Source organism: Phoenix dactylifera, chromosome 11 (genome assembly GCF_009389715.1).
Source record: "Phoenix dactylifera cultivar Barhee BC4 chromosome 11, palm_55x_up_171113_PBpolish2nd_filt_p, whole genome shotgun sequence".
NCBI lineage: Eukaryota > Viridiplantae > Streptophyta > Magnoliopsida > Arecales > Arecaceae > Phoenix > Phoenix dactylifera.
The window spans coordinates 15984510-16005315 of record NC_052402.1 but is presented as its reverse complement, the minus strand read 5'-3'; the positions used below and the strand labels follow the sequence as shown (position 1 = coordinate 16005315).

General features: G+C 38.2%; 1 protein-coding gene across 10 annotated transcripts in view; it reads left to right on the top strand.

Moving 5' to 3' along the window:
- Positions 1 to 1010: 1010 nt before the first annotated feature.
- Positions 1011 to 20806, top strand: part of LOC103698261 (CBL-interacting protein kinase 8-like) — a 39437-nt gene continuing 19641 nt past the window's right edge. For 4 of the 10 annotated variants that reach the window (XM_039131755.1, XM_039131751.1, XM_039131752.1 and 1 more), the window contains exons 1-8: positions 1012 to 1278; positions 1547 to 1609; positions 1742 to 1813; positions 9285 to 9392; positions 9473 to 9547; positions 9643 to 9696; positions 11933 to 12058; positions 20443 to 20532. In XM_039131755.1, the coding sequence (XP_038987683.1) occupies positions 1120 to 1278; positions 1547 to 1609; positions 1742 to 1813; positions 9285 to 9392; positions 9473 to 9547; positions 9643 to 9696; positions 11933 to 12058; positions 20443 to 20532 (747 nt within the window). In that variant the 5' untranslated portion in view covers positions 1012 to 1119. Of the gene's footprint in view, positions 1279 to 1546; positions 1610 to 1741; positions 1814 to 9284; positions 9393 to 9472; positions 9548 to 9642; positions 9697 to 11932; positions 12059 to 20442; positions 20533 to 20806 lie in introns of all 10 variants that reach the window. The other 6 variants (XM_039131757.1, XM_039131756.1, XM_039131753.1 and 3 more) reach the window with 3 other exon arrangements.

Here is a 20806-nt window from a genome sequence, read left to right as displayed (position 1 = left end):
CTAAAAAATTTATGTTTACCTTATAATTTTGATGGTCATTTTCCGTTTAGTCTCATCCACACAATTTCAAACCATTCCATTGTGAAATTATTGAAATGGGTTATAATTTATTGAATTGGAGATAAATACCGACGAAGTGACTGAACTGTCAACCAAATCGCTGGAAGGGACTACTTCTGAGAAATTCACTTCCAGATATCCATTTTCAGCCAACCTACCATAATTGCGTACAAAACAGGTACCGAATGTTATTATATATAAAAGATTGCATCGAATATGAGCGGGAACTGAACACTGTACCGGATATGTGTAGGAACTAAATTAAAATGGTAAGTGCATACGGACTAAACTTTAAAGAGCAGGCAAAAAACTGGATATTAGTTACCATGAAAAACACGAACTGGATATCAAGTTTCTTTATTTTTTTTGTGACCAAGAGGAAATCCTTCTCGTACATAAATACACATCCATAATGGGCAAGAAAATCTTAAAAATTCCGAGCACTCGGAATCCCGGACCTCACTTATAAATGGAGAGGTATGATTTTTTTTATTTTTATTTTTAGTAAACCTAATTTATAAAATCTATCTACAATAATACATTCACGACTTTCAAAAAATAATATATCAAACAACTCAAAAAGTGTTACCTACTACAACCGTCCACAAAATAAAATTTATGTAATTTACAATATATATTTGTTATAGCTTCCCTATAGACATATTTAATCTGAAAAAAAATAAAAAAATTATTATTTTTTAATAATTTTATTTTATAAAATAAAAATTAATATTTGTAATTTTTTACCGAAAAAGCTCTCTAATAACTATCAAGTATCTGATATAAAAAACTTTTAAAATAGATCTTTCACAAAAATACTGAGAACAATGATGTTTATTTTTTTATATAATCTAAATTTTAATTGTTTTATTTTAAGTTCAAATAATCTCCAACCGGGTTGGCAGCAGGTACAGTGAGGATTCATTATTACTTGCAGTGAAATACCCGCATCGTCGAAACGAAACCTCGGGTGCTGCGAGCAATCGGGGGAGAGCAGACAAGAGAACGGAGGGCGGAAGAAAAGAAATAAAGAAAAAAAAAGCAAGGAGGAGGGAGGGAATGGTCGTTCGGAAGGTGGGGAAGTATGAGGTGGGGCGGACGATCGGGGCAGGCACGTTCGCGAAGGTGAAGTTCGCGCAGAACACGGAGAGCGGCGAGAGCGTCGCCATGAAAGTCCTCGACCGCGCCACCATCATCAAACACAAGATGGTCGACCAGGTCAGCTTGCCAACCCTAATACCTCTTCTTCTCCTCTCTTTTGCCCACCCGAGTCTTAAACACGCCACCCCACCTTCGGGCTCTGTTTTCCTCTCTATCTTCATCAGCACGCCTCCATTTCCAGCTACTTTACCAATTACCTACCATCAAATAATATCACTGTTGGGTGCTAACCAATATTTGAATCGATCTCAACTATGACGAGAGCGATTTGGGGCGGTGAATTTTGGAAGCATGGTTTGCTTCTCTCACTCATTTCCCTTTGCAGATTAAGAGGGAAATCTTCATAATGAAGCTCGTGAGACATCCCCATGTCGTTCGTCTATATGAGGTATGGCTCTATCCTCCTTGTTTTCCGACTTCTCGCTATGTCTTTCTGTTTTACATACTCGACGTTGTTTGCCTGTTTTGCTGGCAGTAGTATGCTTATTTATCTTGAATAACCTTTGTTTGGATTGTCTAGGTATTGGCGAGTCGGACAAAGATTTATATAATCCTGGAATTCATTACTGGTGGTGAACTTTTTGATAAAATTGTAAGTCTTAAGCATTGAGAGTTTGAATCTCAAAAGCTCGACCCCTGAAATCAAGAATTTCTAAACTCTAGCTGCTCAATGTCTAGATAATTGAATTCCATGTTCCTGTGATGATAGAGAAAACATTTATTATGTGGACTCTTGATCTTTTTACCGTAAATCCAGTTTATGTCAACATCACTCCCGGGGCTCACAATAAGTTCTACATATGATTTGAAGAGCCTTTTAAAATAGATTATTTAAAAGTAAATTCAGAATGATAAATTTGAACAACTGCTCATATTTTAAGTACATTTGGACTCCTAACTCATGCTTCACGTGCATAAATTCATTCACAATTTGATTACTCTTGCGAAATTACTATTGAATTTGAGTCAAAAATATATGTTACAGTCTGCAAGTTAGGTTTTATTATTCTTGGTTCTAAGAGGATTTAGCTTATTTTTAATTGAGATAAGCTCTACTAGTTCCAGGTCCATCCTAGCAGACCTATAAAATCAGACTCATTTGACTTGAATATTTGGGTTCATAAATAATAAGATGGGTCTAATTGACTGAGTTTGCTTCAATCATTTTGATCATCCCATAACTGTTGGATAAGTAATTAATGCATCTTCTTCAAATGAAGGCAGTCATTATCAACATTAGCTAACTTCATTTTTATTTACCTCTTCTGTAGCATCACTTGTATCTTTTCTCTTTAGACCATTATTTGAATAAGCGCCATTCTAGGATTAGTTCTAGCTCCCAAAGGAGGAGAAACAATGCACTAGCAGAAGTGAGAGTGTAGATACCATGTTACATAACAGAAAAATAAATATACAGATTTAGGTATGTGCATCCTTGTTATCTCTTGTGCAGTTGTGCCTGACTCTTGTTCGACACCCATCAGATTACATGAAATTCCACTTAAATCTTGGTGAATGGGGTGGTCAAAAAAATTCCCAATATTTATATGTTTTGATTATGGGCTAGCTGCTATTGAAATCATTTCATGTTAATGGTTCTAATAAAGGGTGCTTGTGATGTAGGATCCATTAAGATGGCCTACATGTGCATGGAAGGTGCTATGGACAAATATCTAGATTGCTGTCCGGTTTTCAGGAATAGAGTAGTAGAAGAAAGTTTTGATTGTTATGATCAAATGAGAAATTTAATAAACCTGCCTTATAAGTTAGTGAGCTGGTAGGGCTGCTAGAAATTCCAATTTGAAGGTTCATTGGCAATGAGAAGGGTTTCACCATAAGCAAAACTCAGAACACAGAAGTTTATGTGCATAAGTTTAATGCGAGATTTAGAAAATTTAATGCAATATATTAGCAAGTAGAAAGAAGATAATAATGTTATGGGAATAGAATTGTAGAGAGAAGAGGGAGACAGATAGAGAGGGCTAAAGTTGACCTGAAGAAATCCTTTCATTCCTTGAGAACACTTCACATACCATCCTTCTAGCATTCAGCCATAGGACCTTTTTATAGCTTTTACACGATTTCTCTACCAATAAACTATGACTATTGAGAAACAAGTAACCGATCTCGATAAAAAGTGAAATTCAGACTTCCACATAACCCTATTTTGGCAAGGCACTTAAAAAAACTAGAAATCAAAATGTAATGAATTTGACTTAGCCAATCCAATATATACCTAAAGCAGGACCTTTAAACATTAATCCAACATTAAAACCTACATTAAAATTGTAATAATTTTATCTGTCATCATTTGCTTTTGCTGCACAGAATTCGTCACTGAGATTTTCTTAATGATTTTCAAGATTTGGTGATAGAGACCAACCTGAGAACTTGCAATCACTCCATCAATTGGTTTTCGTGGTTCCCATTGATCAATGACCATGAAGCTTTTGATCATGCGATCAATGACCATGAAGCTTTTGATCACACGATCAATTGAAGTGCTTTGATACAATCACAATCCTTGATCAATAGTGATCCATGCCTTCATGAATTAGAAATTGCTCTGAAACTACATCTTCAGGGTTTTTACTCTTATCAACCAGGTTCTTTAGGCATGTCACATCTTTAGTTAGTCGTTTGATGTGAAGGATTATTGCTTCTAGTATATCCACAGATAAAAAATATCCAATTGTGAGATCTTCATCTATGCTAGTGCATTGTAGAACACCTTGGGCAATAGCATAAGCATGCAACAAAGCTTCAAGTGATGCTAGATCATTTTTAATATATCACATCATCATGCATCTCCTTGAATACCTCATATTTGACATACTGATGAAGAATGTTGATCATGAAACTTAACTCTTTCATTGTTATCGTGATGCTAGGGAAAAGAAGCAAGGAGAATAGCTATAAGATCAAGGAAAAGAAAAGAAGTTAGGATCTTTTAGTTCAGATGCAAAAGTTGACGTTGGTCTGACTGGAGATAGCCTACAATATTTGCATAACTTCTTCTACAAGTAAATTATGACTCTAGAGTTTTGACAAACAAGCAGTCAATTTCTATATAGACACCTGTCTTACCTTACATTGCAAAATTTAGAATCCTACATAACCGTTTGTAGACACACGGCCAAAATAGCTGAAAGTCATGTTCTAATGAAGGTTTGTTGTATCGGTTGGTACCGTACCATACCGGCCATATCGTATTGCATCGATACCGAACCAGTATGCAGTCTCGTACCATACTAAAACTCAACACGCCTTACCATCTCGTATCGTACTATGTACTGACACTATAATCGGATGGTACTGGTGTGGGGTCTGGTACCGAGACGGTAAACCTTGTTCTGACATTGACATGGCCAATCCAATATATACCTAAACTAGAACTTTGCACATCAATTCTACTTAAAACAAGAATCAATTCTACCAAAACTAGAGCTTTAATAGAAATTCCCTAACTGTAGGTTTCGAAAATATAATAAAATATAGGGTAAACTAATTCTTTTATTAGGTATTAGTTTATGAACCACTAGTAGCATGTAGTTAACTGGAAGTGATCTGGTATTTTGGTCTGAAGTGGAGGTCACCTGATGATTAAAAAATAAAGATTGGATCAACTAGGTAGTCCAGATCATGGATCGATATTAATTCCTCTCATCTTCTCTAACATGTTTCTCCAACATTTCTCCTCTCATTTCTTCTACTTTATTTCGACCGTTTGTCTTGTTTTTATTTTCTTCTACCATATTTCGACTGCTTGTCTTGTTTTTATTCTTTATTGTATATAACTATATATGTTTCAACGTCTTTTGCTCGATCATTTATTTCTCTTCAAGGGGCTACTACTATAGTTTATAATTGCACGTCAACAAGCTTCACTGGATGATCTTCTCCTCCTAAGAAATTGTGGAGGAAAATCTTGTAAATTTATGAAGCCTATAGTCATGACATGGTATTGCAGATTCTCAGTTATGATCCTACCTTACTGTTCCTTCCCAGATTATCTCTAATCCCCTTTTAGTTTGGGTGAATTAGTGAACATGTATTTTGCCACACCTTTCTCCCTTTTTTGACACCTCATGCTATAAGACCTCTTCATTGTAATGTGTACTGGGCTGTCCTGAAGAAAAGAGACATTGATACTGCCCCAGCAGTTTGGTTGTATTTGTGTGTGCTGGGAAGGCTTAACATGTATGTGAGTTCCGTTGACCCTTGATTTCATCCAGGTTGATTTGCTGAATTCTGATTGAATTTGGCTGGAAATAGAATTTAAAAAATACATGCAGTTATCTGCTCATTTTCTTTATCTGCTTATTTTGATACAGCAACTCAATTACAAGAAAGAAAGCATTAGTCATGGTTGATTAGTCTTAAATTGTTTTTGAAAGCAGAGCGAAAGGAGAAGCAACTGAGTTCTCCATCTCTTTCGATGAATTTAAATTCGAGGAATGAGGTGGTTAAGTGGTGTAGATCTAGTTTTTGAGGATTGAATTTACAGTTGTTTGGATCTGATTTTGATTATTGAGAAAAAACCACATTCCAGAAATCTTCTAGTATCTTGTTGCAAATTGGCAAGAAGAATTGGATTTTTGACCAAAGGGAAAAATCCAGCCCTAGAACGAAGTAAATCTTTGAAAGAAATACAGACAAATTGAAGAAATGAGATATGAAATCTTATTGCTGCAGCAAGATGAAAAAAAACAGCAGCATACTCCCCCTTATAAACCTAAACAACCTCCAGTAATAAATCAATGAACAATACATATCTCTTGAGATTCAATGGCTACAAGTAAAGGATGGGAAAAGAAAAATGTATGGGCCTGCTAAGAGAGAAGATTAAAACGATATAGTGGGCACTTGCCCCTCATTCTTTCCTTCTGTATTTCCCTCAAAGTCTAATGACATGTATGGGTTGGCATCAATGGAGTTACTATTTACATTTCAAACACACACGTAGACACTTATTGTGTATACTTGTGCGATCCTCTTGTATAGGATCTAGAGAATTGGACAATTCATATATTTTTAAGGCCTACAGTTATATTGTGGATTTGTGGGACAGAATGAGAACTTGGAGTATCATCTTTAGTGGACAAATTCCGGTGCCAATACTGTCAAAGCATACATTGCGGCTAGACATTCTGCCTCACTTCTGTTTGATAGTTTTGCTTGGATAGTCCCTCCCCTCAGGAAGTATACGTAGGAGAGTTAGTTGGTCCTTCAGTCATAGTCAACGGATAAGAGGTAAACCCGCCTTAAAAAGATATAATAAGTAATAGATCAGCCTTTCTAATTTGCCATGGACGAAATTGGCCCAGACAAAGAACTCCTATGGATCTCTGAAATGCTGAAGTGAGTTTAGAACAGGATTGATAAGGTCCTTTTTTATTTAAGCTTCAGTTTATTAAAACCAATTTTTTTCTTTCTTTCAAATGAGTTGGCTTGAGGCCTTCCTTTGTAAAAACCCAATTCAGACTTGACTATTGCCTGCAGGTTTAGGCCTATTTTAAAAGCCCATTTGCTTGCTATTTTGGTCCCTTTGAAGTCCAAAACTTCCTTCCCTATGGCTTCGAGAAGGGTAGGGGTCTTTCTCTAAACCTTGCAGCTGACAAATGTTGTAAATAGCCTTTCTCTTCTATTGTAAGCAATTCTTGGTTCATCGTTCCTAACCCTTCTTCTGTATTTCACGTGTAGATCTTGCCATCAGCAAGGCTTGTCAGCAAGCTTGTTGCACTTACTTTTCCATAGTTGTTTTAACACTATTCTGCTCTGCCATAGCACCTCTTCAATGAGAAATCAAAATGTAAAGGCGATGCTGCTAAGCTTCTCACCCTTGGAAGAATTCAGATGTTCGGCATCCCTCTTGTGAGGCACTTTCTAAGCAGTCTGCAGTTTCGTCCCCGAATAACAACTCCTCCGAGGAAGCGAGGACCTTCTTCGATCAATCTTGTGACCAGGACCTGACAACCTTTTTGCGACTATGTTGGCTCAATCTGCAAACCTTCCTATGAATACGTTGGCCCAACCCACAAGGTTGTGATCTGTATGTCCACAACTAATTTTCTACTTTCAGCGTGTTAGATATGCAAATATTTGCGAGACTTAATGGACAACAAGACAAATTGATTAGGCGGTTAGATTCTTTCCTGCAACTTTGAGAGATATCACCAATGATTTGTACGTAGATCTCAAGGAATAAGTCCTTTCTTTTTCTTGGTCGGATTGTTGTACAAAATTGGAAACAAAATTCCGCCTCTTACGTAATGACGCTCGAAAAGAGTACGCACGCTATGGCAACACGTCGACTCTCCCCCGCTTGCTGCTTGCTGGTCTCGACTCGATCGGAGAGGTTGGATTTATAGGATCAGTAGCAGCTAAGAGTTCGGAGGGCCTAGAAGAACTTTTCTTGACTCCCTGCTTGAGTTTTTAGGCTTTTTTTTTCATTCGATCGAATCGGAACTAGAGAGAGAGAAGATCTCCTCCTGCCTATCATGACCCGGGACCAGAGATTCGACGTGTTGTTCGCTCCGATCCCCTAACTTCCGGAGTGGGATGGGCATGAAATTGAGTAGTTGACTCAAGCCCTACATTCGATCCGAAGACTTTCACAATTTAGGGATGACTCGATCTGCCACACCTGACTGAAGAAGCCTTCCTGGGCCTAGCAGCTAATGCTTCCGAACATGGAAAGGATTAGAAAGATTCGAATTTCATGCACCCCTCTGGTAAAGATTTGTCGTCAAACCCTCCAACTCGAGATGTTTGGAAAAATAGTAGGAAATGCGACTGGGATCAACTATGGCGTAGTAGCTACGGATTGGAAATCAATGGATTCGAAAACAGTGTCTTGACTTAACCGGAAAGATAAGCCAATCAATTCGAGAGGTAGTAGAGTACCTGTTGTTGATTAACCGGCTGTCTTACCTCAGGAGTCGATGTAGGAGGAGATGTTTTACCTATCACGGAAATGAATTGATCTATTAACAGGCTTTGCATTGCAACCATGAATTTCCTAAAATCCCTTCTTTGAGTCGTTAATCGATCCCTATCATAGGGAATTTTTCTTTCGTTCTGGAGGTTTCAAAATCGGAAGTTGAAAAGCAAAGAAGAAAGAAGGCAGTTAGCGAGCCGTAGGCGAGCGAGGAAGATAACCCTGACTTTTGTTGGGTCAACAACCCTCTATATATCCTCGTAACGTTTAGTCTTTCAGTTGGAAAGGCATATAAGAAAAATCTTTTTTTTTAGAAGAAGAATTTTCTCCTTATTTCGGATAGTATTTATGGTTCTACCTTTTTCTCAGCAATTGGCTTCCATGGTTTTCATGTGATTATATGTACTCTTTTCTTGATCATATGTGGTATTCGCCAATATCTTGGTCATCTGACCAAGGAGCATCACGTTGGCTTTGAAGCAGCTGCATGGTACTAGCATTTTGTAGATGTGGTTCGGTTATTCCCATTTGTCTCTATCTATTGGTGGGGAGGTATATGAAAGAACGAAAAAGTGGATTGAGGAATGAAAGCTCGAAGACAAAGAGAACTGGGCTTTTCCAAAGAATTACTGCAGCTTTCCCACCCCCTTTATTCAAAAAAATAAGTTGACTACTTCTCTACAAAATCTCTCTGTATTCTGGCACATAAAATAGGGATCGAAGAGATTATGGCAGATTATGTTCCCCAAGAAATGGCCCGACAATGGATCTTGGTCGATTTTCAATTTTCCTTTTCCTCGTAATCAAAGATGTTTTTTTTGTTTGGATCGTTTTTCTTCTCCGAACAAAAAAAATCGAAGAACCTAATAGATCGACTAATCCTTGGCTGCTACAAAACATATTGGCCTTGCGTTGTGGAGAATCCTTGTGGCTAGGAAACAAATTTTTAGAATGTGGGCATTCTAACGACATTAAAACTATATTGACATTCATCCATTATGCTACTGTCTCTTGGCAGTTCTCTTTATATGGTTTGGTAGTTTTAGTAAGAACAATTTTATTTTGTAGCTTTTTATATGTTATTTTGTTGTAATCTTAATGATGGTATGCCATATTTCCACAGGTTCATCATGGAAAACTTAGTGAAGCTGATGCACGTAGATACTTTCAGCAACTCGTTGATGGGGTAGACTATTGCCATAGTAAGGGAGTCTACCATCGAGATTTGAAGGTGATGCATGATGAGTTAAGTACGATATTGTGCCTGTGGTCTTTTGTGAATTTACTAAATTGATTTTGTTTTATATACAGCCTGAAAATCTCCTCCTTGATTCACAAGGAAATCTGAAAATTTCAGACTTTGGTCTTAGTGCTGTGTCTGCACAGGTCTCTTTCTTTCTTTCTGTCTCCCTTTTTTTGAAGTACATACATGTCTATTACATATTTATTCTATGTTGCTTGATTTGATTATCTGCATATAGGGAGTTAGCCTTCTGCATACTACATGTGGAACTCCGAACTATGTGGCACCGGAGGTATTCATCTTGAAAATTTCTGTTCACACATCTACTAATTTAGATAACTGGATTATGCTTCAACCTATCCTGAATATAAGTCACTTACACATCTCTTGCTTGTAACCGATTCTATCAACTACATGTCTTCTTTATTTCTTGATAATGATGGGAGATATACAACTTTCTGGAGCTCATAAGTTGTGTATGTGTGTATGGATGTGTGTGAATGCATACATTTGCGTGTTTACCTGTATGAATGTGCATATGCACATAGATTATCGGATCGGACTATATTATTCAAAGGAGAATGCAATCCTTTGTAATGTTGTATATTTAATATCCGAGCAGATTAAGGGAATTTGGTAATTTTTTGGTACATGAGCAAAAGCAATGTCATTCCGAAGGTTTAAAATACCAGTGTCGAGACCTTACCGGTATTTAATTAAGATGATTCAGTATTGTGCAAACTCCTAAAACAATCCTATGTCTTGGTACCATGCTCTTTTTTTTTTTTTTTTTTTTTTTACTTTTCAAATTTTTAACTTAAACAATTTTTTTAGTGAACATTTATTTGTTTTTCAATGGTCAAGTGGTTTGAAGAATATGGGGTGTATGCTGCCAATGCCAGTACCGACGCCCATGGTTTCTATAATATTTAAAAAATTACTGACAAATATAAGTAAAACAATACTTATCAATCATATTATATATGATAGAATCATGAGTCTAGTAAAATCATCCAACTCACTTCTAATCATGCAACAAATTAGCAGCAGGTGCACACATGCTACAAATTTTTCTCCCAAACTTATTTTCATATTATTTTAAATACTTAATTTAATCCAAAAATAATATAATTTTATAAAAATAAAATATATTTTTAAAAAAAGATAGTTGTAGGGTCATGCCCAACCTACAACATATTCGAATATCATGCCAAATAGAAAATTTTGGCATGAATTCCCTTGTTTTTCTTTGTTTGTTTGGCCAATTAATGGTGAAAAAAGTGGGGATTATGAAGACTTATTGGATGGATGATGTTTTTGGCATCGAGGAAGGTGGATCACATCAAGGATAGTCGATTCTACCATCCTTCCCTTCTCCTTTCTCTTCTCCCTCTCTCTTATTCCCTCTCCCTCTCCCTCTCCCTCTCCCTCTCTCTCCCCCTCTGTCTTTTCTCAATTCCCAACTGCAACAAACTTGTGACCAAAGCAAAGGAAAAGAGAGTCGTGGCCCCCTAAGCTCTCTTTCTCTTTTTTCTTTTCGAATCGGGCAATCATATCTCGGTTGTGCTCAGTACTAGCTTAATTAGCCTAGGTATTGGTGGGTCTTGTCAGGCTTTTGGCCAGGATGGGTGGGACATCCCAATCTAGTTAAGGATCAACTTCATCATACCAGTCGTATTTTCTCGTTAGAATGATATGGTTTCCACTGTACCCTCCTGTTTTAGCAAGTCCTTGATCCTTGTCATTCCTCTATCAATATTTTAAGTCTTTCCAAAGATCATGCCAAACATTTGAAGTTTTGAACAATCCTTTTGCAATTGGCAAGAATAACAGTGCTCAAAATATATTATATGGTTAAACTCATCATGGAACAATATAGTTCTATTATTAATTCTTTTATAGACATCTCTGGACCTTACTTTCTTAAATATCTTTAACACAATTGTTTTGAAACTCCAACAAAAAGGTAAATCCGTCCTAATCCATGCAAACTTTTTTATCCTATGACTTCGGTCATTTCTTGAACCATCATTATAGTTGATCTAGTTACTTCAACATAAGTTTCAACTAAGATCCAAAATGTTTCATTCTCCATCACATATAAACATTGTAATTCAGTTTGCTGATAAGAACTAAGAAATCACATGATGGTAGTTTCCTTTATCTTCCGAGTAAGAATATTGATCAGCCCCAATACATTCTGTTGAGGAAAGCCTTGGTGAAAAGCTACAAGGTTTAGAAGATATGCAGAATTGGCATTTGATTTTACAATTTCCTTTTTTGAAAAAAATCTTAGATAAAGTTGAAATGCATTAGTTGGAATCCTGGATTATTTGTACAACATTCATGTTTATCATAGTTGGGTACCCAACCATTTGCTTAATTTAAGCCTTAGTTTTTTGAAAATAAATTGACTTGTTGTTCAATTTTGTTAGTAAAAACTTTCATTTTCTGCATATGGATTTTTTTGCCTCATTTGTTGTACTGGTATGAGCAATGTAGCCTCATAAATGCATGTCTTGCAACAGGTACTTAGTCACAAGGGTTATGATGGTGCTGTTGCTGATACTTGGTCATGTGGAGTTATTCTTTATGTTTTAATGGCTGGATATCTTCCATTTGATGAGGTTGATTTAACTACCCTCTACAACAAGGTAAGTCATTCTTTGTAGCTATGATTAGTGTTCTAATGGATTTATTAATCAAATAAACCTCTTATGAACTCCCATGCGAAGTAACATACATTCTCCAATTGGCTTGTCAAAAGTGATCATTAATATTGAATTCTAATCTATGTTGAAACATATCAGCATTTAAGATTTCTTCATAGCTTTATCATTCCAATAGGGATGGCAATTGGGTCAGGTCGGACTAGATAAGGATTGGGTCATAAATTTTTCAAACTGAACCTGACCTTTTTATCAAACAGGTCAAAAATCCAAACCCGAACCTAATCATTTTATTAAACAAGTAACCTAACTCGATCTACGATGGTTTGAATCAAGTTAAACAGGCTAAATGGGTTAAGCATTGTCACCCCTACATTCCAATGATAAAGCCAAGAAATTTAAAGGCATGTTTGGCTATACCTATAGGACTGGGCTGAAACTCCTGTAGGATTCAAGGATTGGGTCGTCCATTTAAGCATAGTTCTGTATCAACCAAACTCCACTCAGCCCAAATCCTATGGGAAGAAAAAAAAGACCTCCATAAGTCTTTTTTTTCTTCCTATAGCCTAAAGGCTAGGATCGGGCTGGTTTGGACAGGCTCTTAGAAAATGCAAGCTAGATAGACTAACAGGCCCGATTTCTACAGGATTTTCAGTCCAATCCTGTAGAAATATCTAAACATGCCCTAAATTAATTATTTCTACTCTTTCACCCCCTCCCTCCTTAGATAAGCTTACACTACATGGTATAAATTGTCAATTGATACTTATGCCAAATCTTACATTTAATAATTGTGTCTAATGCTAATGCTAATATGGAACTATGGGTTGTCAGGGGTCAAGTCGAGCTTGGGTTGGGTCAAGTCGAGCTTGGGTTGGGTCAAGTTAGGACTATAATATATGAGACCCTGAGTTGACCACCATGATCCCATTTGAGTCATCTGACCCATAACTTAATATAATTTATAAGGTATAATCCTTGACAAGCCCAATTAACCTATCTAACTCAATTGTCACCACTCTTTATGAAATTTTCAAGATGAATTTAGCAATTAATATTGAAAAAAGATCAACCACCCAGGCGATCCTTATAAAAGGTCATGAGCAAGGTATGCCAAACTGGGCCGAACCGCTTGGTTCACCCCTTACCAAACCGAACTGGTGCGGAACCGGATTGGTTGAGCCCTATTTTTTGGAAAAGATCATGAACCGCTCTGGATTGGGCAGCTTGGAGCGGAACCGGTGCGAACTGCACGGTTCGCATCGATTTGGACCGGTTCGGGCCTCCCATCTCTTTAAAGGCTTAAAATTGGTTTGTTGGGCTAAGAATGAACTTTTTGGTTCATTCCGTATTGAATCGATACCGTACTGAAATGGTAGTTGACCAGTAGGGGTTCTGGTACCAGTTTGGCTAACCTTGGTCATGAGTTAATCCAACCTATACTATCTCAACCATGGACTGCCGAACCGGTATCGATAGGCGTATCGGTGGCCTATTGGACCAATTTGAGTCGTACCGAACCGGTACCACTAGTTCGAGCGGGTTTCAGCTACCGCGCAGTTTTTTTGGGAGTTCTCTTTTGGATCTTTTTCTATAAATTTAAGTTTAATTTGATTTTTTTTTATTTTCTTGATATTATTTTCATGTTTTTTGATGTTTCTATGTTTAGGGTTTAAGCTAGATGATGCATCTTATTACTTCCAATCCAAATGATGCAAATCATAAAATAAACAACATAAAATATCTTCAAATTAAGATACATCCAATTGTATAATTTTAAAGCACTCTCGGATATCTAAAATTGGGATGAGTGGCGATGGCTCTCGTAGATATCCGGATCATAAGTATAGTCAGGAGGAGGCAGATCAACCCACGTCTCTATCCAAGTGGCGTTGTAGTCTTGTATGCTCATCCCAGAAGGAATGCGCACCGGATTATAAGAACTCTCGGATCTCTCGCTTAAGCTCGGGCTCTAAGAGGTGTCTTCTGACTGTGGAGGGGCCCATCCGAATATAGCGGCAGCAAAATTCAACTCGTGAGATGCTTCGGGCTGCGTAGGATAGTAGCCACTTGAAGATGCCTCCGACGTACTATATCTATATTCGTATCCGTATGGATCCTGAGCTGTCTGAGGCTGCAGATAATAAAATTCAGTATATGACTCAGAACCTGATACGTCTATGGATCCTACTCCACATGTGAGGTCATCTGCAGTTGCATTCTGTCCTTCTGAATGACCTCAAGAAGTCCGTCTTCTATATGCAATGGGATCCTCGTGGGCTCTATAAGATGGTTGACCGTGGTCCGTATCCTATACAGCATGTGTAAATTGGAACTCACTGGTGTATTGAAGACCAGCCTCTGGCTGTGTCACATAAGCAGTACCATATTATCCTCCACTTCCTCCATGACTAGCAGATTCATCACCACCAGAACCGTCATTGCTGTTGCTCCATGTCTCCTCGACACTCCATTGGGGCTCTTTGTTTTTCTTTTAGTTTGCTGGGCAGTATCTGCCTTCTTACTCTTCGTGTCCTTTTCTGTTTGGTTGTCGCCCTGCTGACCGAGTCGACTGGGTATCGTAGTGTCCTCGTTGGAGCATCTCTCGATCATCTCTCTAAGAGGGTGTCCCGTTCCAGTCATGTGGTGACTGGCTTTTCTGTGGCTGTGGCTGATCAGTTAGAGTGCGTGAAATATTGCGCCCAACCCATTGCTTTAGATCAACGCTAGCCTCGTTGGCTATGAAGTCGGCCGGTCGTGGAGGCTATTTTGGCTTGTCAAGTTCTGGCTCCTACTGTTGGCCTACAAGCCAGCTGACTATAGGATCATCATCATCATCGTCGAAAGCCCTATATATCGAATCTGCATACTTGAGTTCCACTTTCTCGTGAATGCATTTTAGCCTCAACTGCAGATTGTAGTACACATATACAAGGCTATTGAGGTGCTTATGTGTCTAACGGTTTCTCTACTTGCTGTGGATGAAGGCAAAGGTGAACCAGTTGCATTCATAGCCACTCGAGAAGATTCTTTGGGAGAGAATCTAGATAGCTATCCGCTTAAGATTTTTTGCGGACACCCCAAAATAAATCCACCATTCAGCTGCATAAATATTGAAGAAAAATGGATATTAGTACCATATTAGTAAACTTCTAATGTCAGGTGAATGTCCTCCTGATGCATAACGTACCTGGATTCATGGTTGTCTTACTCACGACAGCTGCTTGTTGTCTAAAGCTGCTACTGCCCTCTCTAAATAATTTAGTCTATGAATAAGAAGCGTGTTGTACTATGTTAACAATAAAAGATACCGGTAAACTTACACATGCTACTAAAGTTAAGTTACTTCTTCTAGACAGGGCCACAACTTTTGAATCAGGCTCCATCTTGTAAATGACATTACGCAGAGCCACTAGAAATTCATCCATACCAATTCTAGGTTCATTGTACTGGAACCGGAGGTTCAAATAGTATGTTGCATATAGAGGAGATTGTCTTTGTAAAATTATACAAGTACAGGAGCAGCCTAATTTTTAATGTTCTTGCTTACCTGCTAGATGTAAGTCTCTGCCCATTGGTAGTCCTATTGCCGCTCAATGATGTTGATGTACTTTTAGGCATGGGTTGGATCTGCCTTCATGATCTGAGCCTTTGCTCTCTCTATCATGTGATATAAGAAGCCCATCTGAGGGTATTTCTCGCTATCCACGGTCCGCGATATTTCATATAATGGTTTGATAGCCTTGACTATCGCAGTGGCCCACTGCCAAAATGTTTGTCTCATCACCAAGTCTTTCAACTTGCTCCCTTCAGTGCCGACCTGGGCATATCTATATTTTTGCCATTCGGGACTGACAAACATCTAATGTAGAGCTCCATTTTTCTCGAGAAAGCTTTCAAATGCAATGTAGTTGGTAGCAAATCGTGTGATTTCTGGTCTCAGAATCTCTCCTGCAAACTTTTTCATCAATGAAAGAATTCAGGTATGGTGATAAATGTACCTAGTGATGCGTTGGGTTGTCTCCATCGTATGTTGCATCCTATGTATCTTCTCAATGTCCATCAGCATGAGGTCGATACAATGTGCAACACATGGGGTCTAAAAAATATGTGGGCGCTGCTCTATCAAGATCTCTCCGGCGGTCTTATATTGCGGACCATTATTAGTGACGACCTGCAAGACATTTTCGTCTCCTACCTGATCAATTATCTCCTCTATAAGTTTGAGGATGTACGTGGAGTCATGCACCTGATCCGAAGCATCAACTGACTTGTGGAAGAAGGCCTTCGTATCACAGTATGTCAGAAAGTCGATCATGCTCCGCTTGGTAGGACCGGTCCAACCATCACACATCACAGTCATTCTATATGTGGGCCACTTGCTCTTGTAAGAGGCAATCCATTTCTCTAGCTCCTCCTTATTGCGGTGAGAAGCTTACCGTAGATGTTTTTTGAGCCTGGAGGATCTACATCGGAACCGGCAGCCTGTATGGCAGAAATGACAGATTTGTAGTACGTATTGTCTGCTATTTTCGCTGGGTTGTGGCTGAAGTAAAACTAGGATCCAATAGCTCACCACATATCCTTCTTCTTATCCTTCTTCAGCATTAAGTCAACTCTCTGCTGCTTCGATTCTCTACTGAAATAGGCATGCAGATCTAAATCATGGATTGACGCTCCCGGTGGAATCAGTCTAAATGACTTCTTTCGGCCACCAAAGGAATTCAGAATGGATGCAATCCGGCTACCGCCTCTGCGGACATCCTCCCTGATTGAGGATGTCCTCATGAACTCTGGATCTTGCCTACAGCTCGCAGAACCAGAATCCGACTCGTAGAACAAGGATCCAAATCGAGCTCTATGCCTGGCCACCTCCTTCTGCTGCCACTAATCATCCAGGCTCGCCTGCATGGCAGCCTGGATCTATTCCTCCTCATCTAGACCTTCGACTTTCTCTGACTTCCTGAAGTGATAGAAAGGTGGCTCTGCCGCTCGGTGTTCCACCTCCGCCTTTTCTTAGCAGCCCTTTTCTTCACTTCTTTGATTTCAGCGAGGTTCTTCCTCATCAATAGCCGAACCTCTAATGGGCATGTGGGGCATGTAGCTACCTCATAAAAATTACCAGCTAAGTACTGCTTCAACCTCATTACCCCTCCTCCCTTGAAGCACTTGTGGCACCAATTGTACTGAAACTGGTGTCGGCCCTCGAGCATTCGCCCATGCTCCTAGCCAATATCAGGCTATAGAGAGTTGGTTTTTCTTGATGGCTCCATTCCTACGAAGACGATATTTTTTTTAATTTTATTATTTATTTTTTTATTTTTTATATTTTTAGTTCAAAAAAATCTTTATTTATTGTAAATTCAAAAAAAGAAGATTTCTACCTCAAAAATTACTTCTGAATTATGTTGAACGTACTACTATTTTTATTTTTTTTCATTTTTAATATATATTTTTATTATATTTTAAATTTAAAATTAATTTTTAAATAATAATATTTTGAATCGGTATTGAATGCACATCCTTCATAGATCTAGATCTACAATATATAAAAAAATCATGCCCAAATCGAAAAAATTGGCATGATTTTTTCTTATTTTGCAATTTTTGAGCTATTTTTTCTAAGCCCCTTAAAAAAAATTGAAGGAAAAAGATAAGAAAAAGAAAACCATACCTTAATTAGCCTTCGCTGGATTTTTTTTGAAAAGAGAAGAACGCTCTCTCACCTCAATTTTTTTTCTCTTGAATCAATTTTGGGAAAGCCTTTTTCAACCTTCCCTTGCCTCGACCGTTCGGCTTTTATAGCCGAACGGGCAAGGCATCGAGAGAGACTGTGGCCAAAATGGCCACAACGTTAAAATGACAGCGCGCGCACTGTAGCCCTTACGGCCACTTTGGGCCACAACGCGTGAGCTGTGGTCACTGAAGGCATACCGGTGCGAACGATCGAGTTCGCCCTTTTCCACAGCTGTACCGGACCGGTCTGGTACGCGTCGGTTCAGCATACCATGATCTCAACCAAATGAAACTCTATCCTCACGACCCAAGCTGCGTCGGAACTCTAACCATACCCCTCCATTTAAAAATCATATAAAAATTTGATGCATACATTACCAGACTTGAAAAATTCTTGGCCTATACTTGACCTGAATAAAGTAGGGTTGGGTCAGGTTTCTGGGTCTATTATTGCCGCCCCTCTATGGAACCTTTGGAACCTTTATAACACGACACCCATGAAAATGGTTTCTATTTATTTTATCCTTAAAAATTCCTAAAATAAATAAAAATATGTTGAATGATGAAAATGGGAAATGGAACTAGTCCAAGGGTGAGATGTATCTACATAGAAGATACTACTCAACTTACTTAACAAGCATGTTCATTGAACTATTCCTAAAGCAAAATAAGTGTTGGTACAAGTTCTTTTTACCATTTGGCGAACATCCCAGGATCAATGTCATATGCCAAAGACATCATCTTTTAACTAATGTTAGAGAAGGCGGACACGCGATTCAAATTGACACTTGTTGGATTTAGATAAGAGCGTAGAACCTGGATTTTGGGTCTTGATTTGTGCAAGTCAAAAGTGGAATATGATATTTTGTTAAATATTAAACAGAAAATGAGATTTTGGATATTTTTCTCCTTCCTAGCTATTAATTTAATCACAATTAGCATGTAAGGCGACATTTTCATGTATGCATGGGTCCGTGATTTCCAAGAACATGTAGGATATGTATGTAGAGGAAGAAATGGGCCTTGGCCGGATTTGAGCTGTATATCCTATTGACTCGGGTTAAAAATTAAGGCTCGACTAGATTTTAGGATAGGTTCAGACTTACCCCTAGATCAACCTCATGCCAAAACCATGAATTATTAATTTATGCTAACACTCCTTTTGTTTTTAAATGATATGTCCTAAATATTCATCCAATTTGAATGGAAGCTTGAACTCTTCATCCTACCCTTCCTCACCAGTCACCAGTCTCTTGCACCTCCATCCTTTGGCAACCATCGCCAACCATTTCCTATTAAGCATATGGTTGCTAGCCACCCACCTAAATTGCTCAGTTTAGGTGGCCTCCTCATTCAGTGCTTCATGGGTGCCCCAATCCTCCCACTCAACCTCATTTTTACTACCATTACTGCCAGATCTTTAACACTCTCCTTCATCACCTTCATCTGCTTGGATCGTCTCTCTTGAGCCCAATGTCTTCCTTGACTAGCAAATTCCTAGCACACCTTATTCAAAGCTCAGTCCGCTTCCTTTTCTTTATCAACATATTGGGGATTGTCACCTTGGCTTCCACCCTTTTCATCTCTCTGGATATCTTACCCTTATCTGCGTCTTTGAAATCTTGATTTGGGAGTGGTTATGGAGAAAGAAGGTGTTAATGGGCAAATCAATCCTCCTCTTCCTTACCAAATTGAGTCCATTTGACCCTTGGGCTGGGCTTGGGCTTGCGTTTGGGCCGGCCTTGTGCTTGATCACCTAGAAACTCTTATAGCTTAGGCTGGGCCCAAAGCCCACCTTGATTTATTGGGTGGGTACACACAAGGGGTAGCGTGATCCAACCTGGCCCATTTCCATCCCAACATGTATGTGTACCGTGTAGCAGCTTGAGGACATGAGTTCTTTCAGTAAAAGAATTAGTAACATTGTTGCTAACTAGTTTAATTAGTGTGTACAAAGCATTAGTTATTCTAGAGTCGCTCAACAAGATCATTTAGGTCATCTAAGTTCTGTACTTCTGTAGGCGTATAAGTTATGGTGCCATCAGCAACATTTTTTTTTGTTCCATCCTTCACAAATTTTAAAGACATTATCTCTGTAGTTGACAATGCATTCTGCCATTTACACTCTCCAATCAGTCTCAGTTCTCAAGTAGATTGTTAGGTGGTGGTTGTGTAGGTGGTTTGGACTTCGGAGTATCAAATGCAGTAAGCATAATGAGATCAGGATGAAAAGAGTATACTATTTATTTGGGATTAAAGTTGTATTTTATGTTTTTGGGCTTGTTTCCTTGTACCATCTTTGCTGAATATTGATAACAGAACATACCTCAAGGCTCAAACTCTCAGAAGTTTTAAGTGTATGATATATTCTTCTTTATTCTTTTCTTCAAAATTTGACTAATCTATAGTTCTTATTGGAACGATGCAAATTGGTAATTGCATCTATTGTTCTCCAGAAGTTCACATTCAACTAGTTGGAAATCCTGCTCTCTCTCTCTCTCTCTCCCTTTTTGCGAAAAAAAATCCCTGTTCGCTATTTACTGTACTGTTTCTAGTAAACAGAAGTGTTCTGTCAAATAGTATCTCTTGGACATAATTCTAACCAGCCTTTTTTTCAACAATATTTCATACAGATTGAGAAAGCAGAATTTTCTTGTCCATCTTGGTTTTCCGTTGGTGCAAAATCCCTGATTCATAGAATTCTAGACCCTAACCCTGCTTCTGTAAGTAATAATTATTTTCTTCTATTGTCTTTATCTGTGAGTATTATCAGTTTAATGAATCAACCATGTATCTATATTCTCTATAGAGTTCTTTTTTTGTTATGAAAATTCCTTTAACGGAATTGACTTCTCATGGTATATTCTGCACATAATTGGAAATGTTTTTTTTTTATCTATCAGATTTATCAACCATGTAAATGTCTTGCAATCTTGTCAAAGGGGTTCATTTTCATGGTGCTATGTAACCGCATATAGAATTAGCATGGACTTGCTA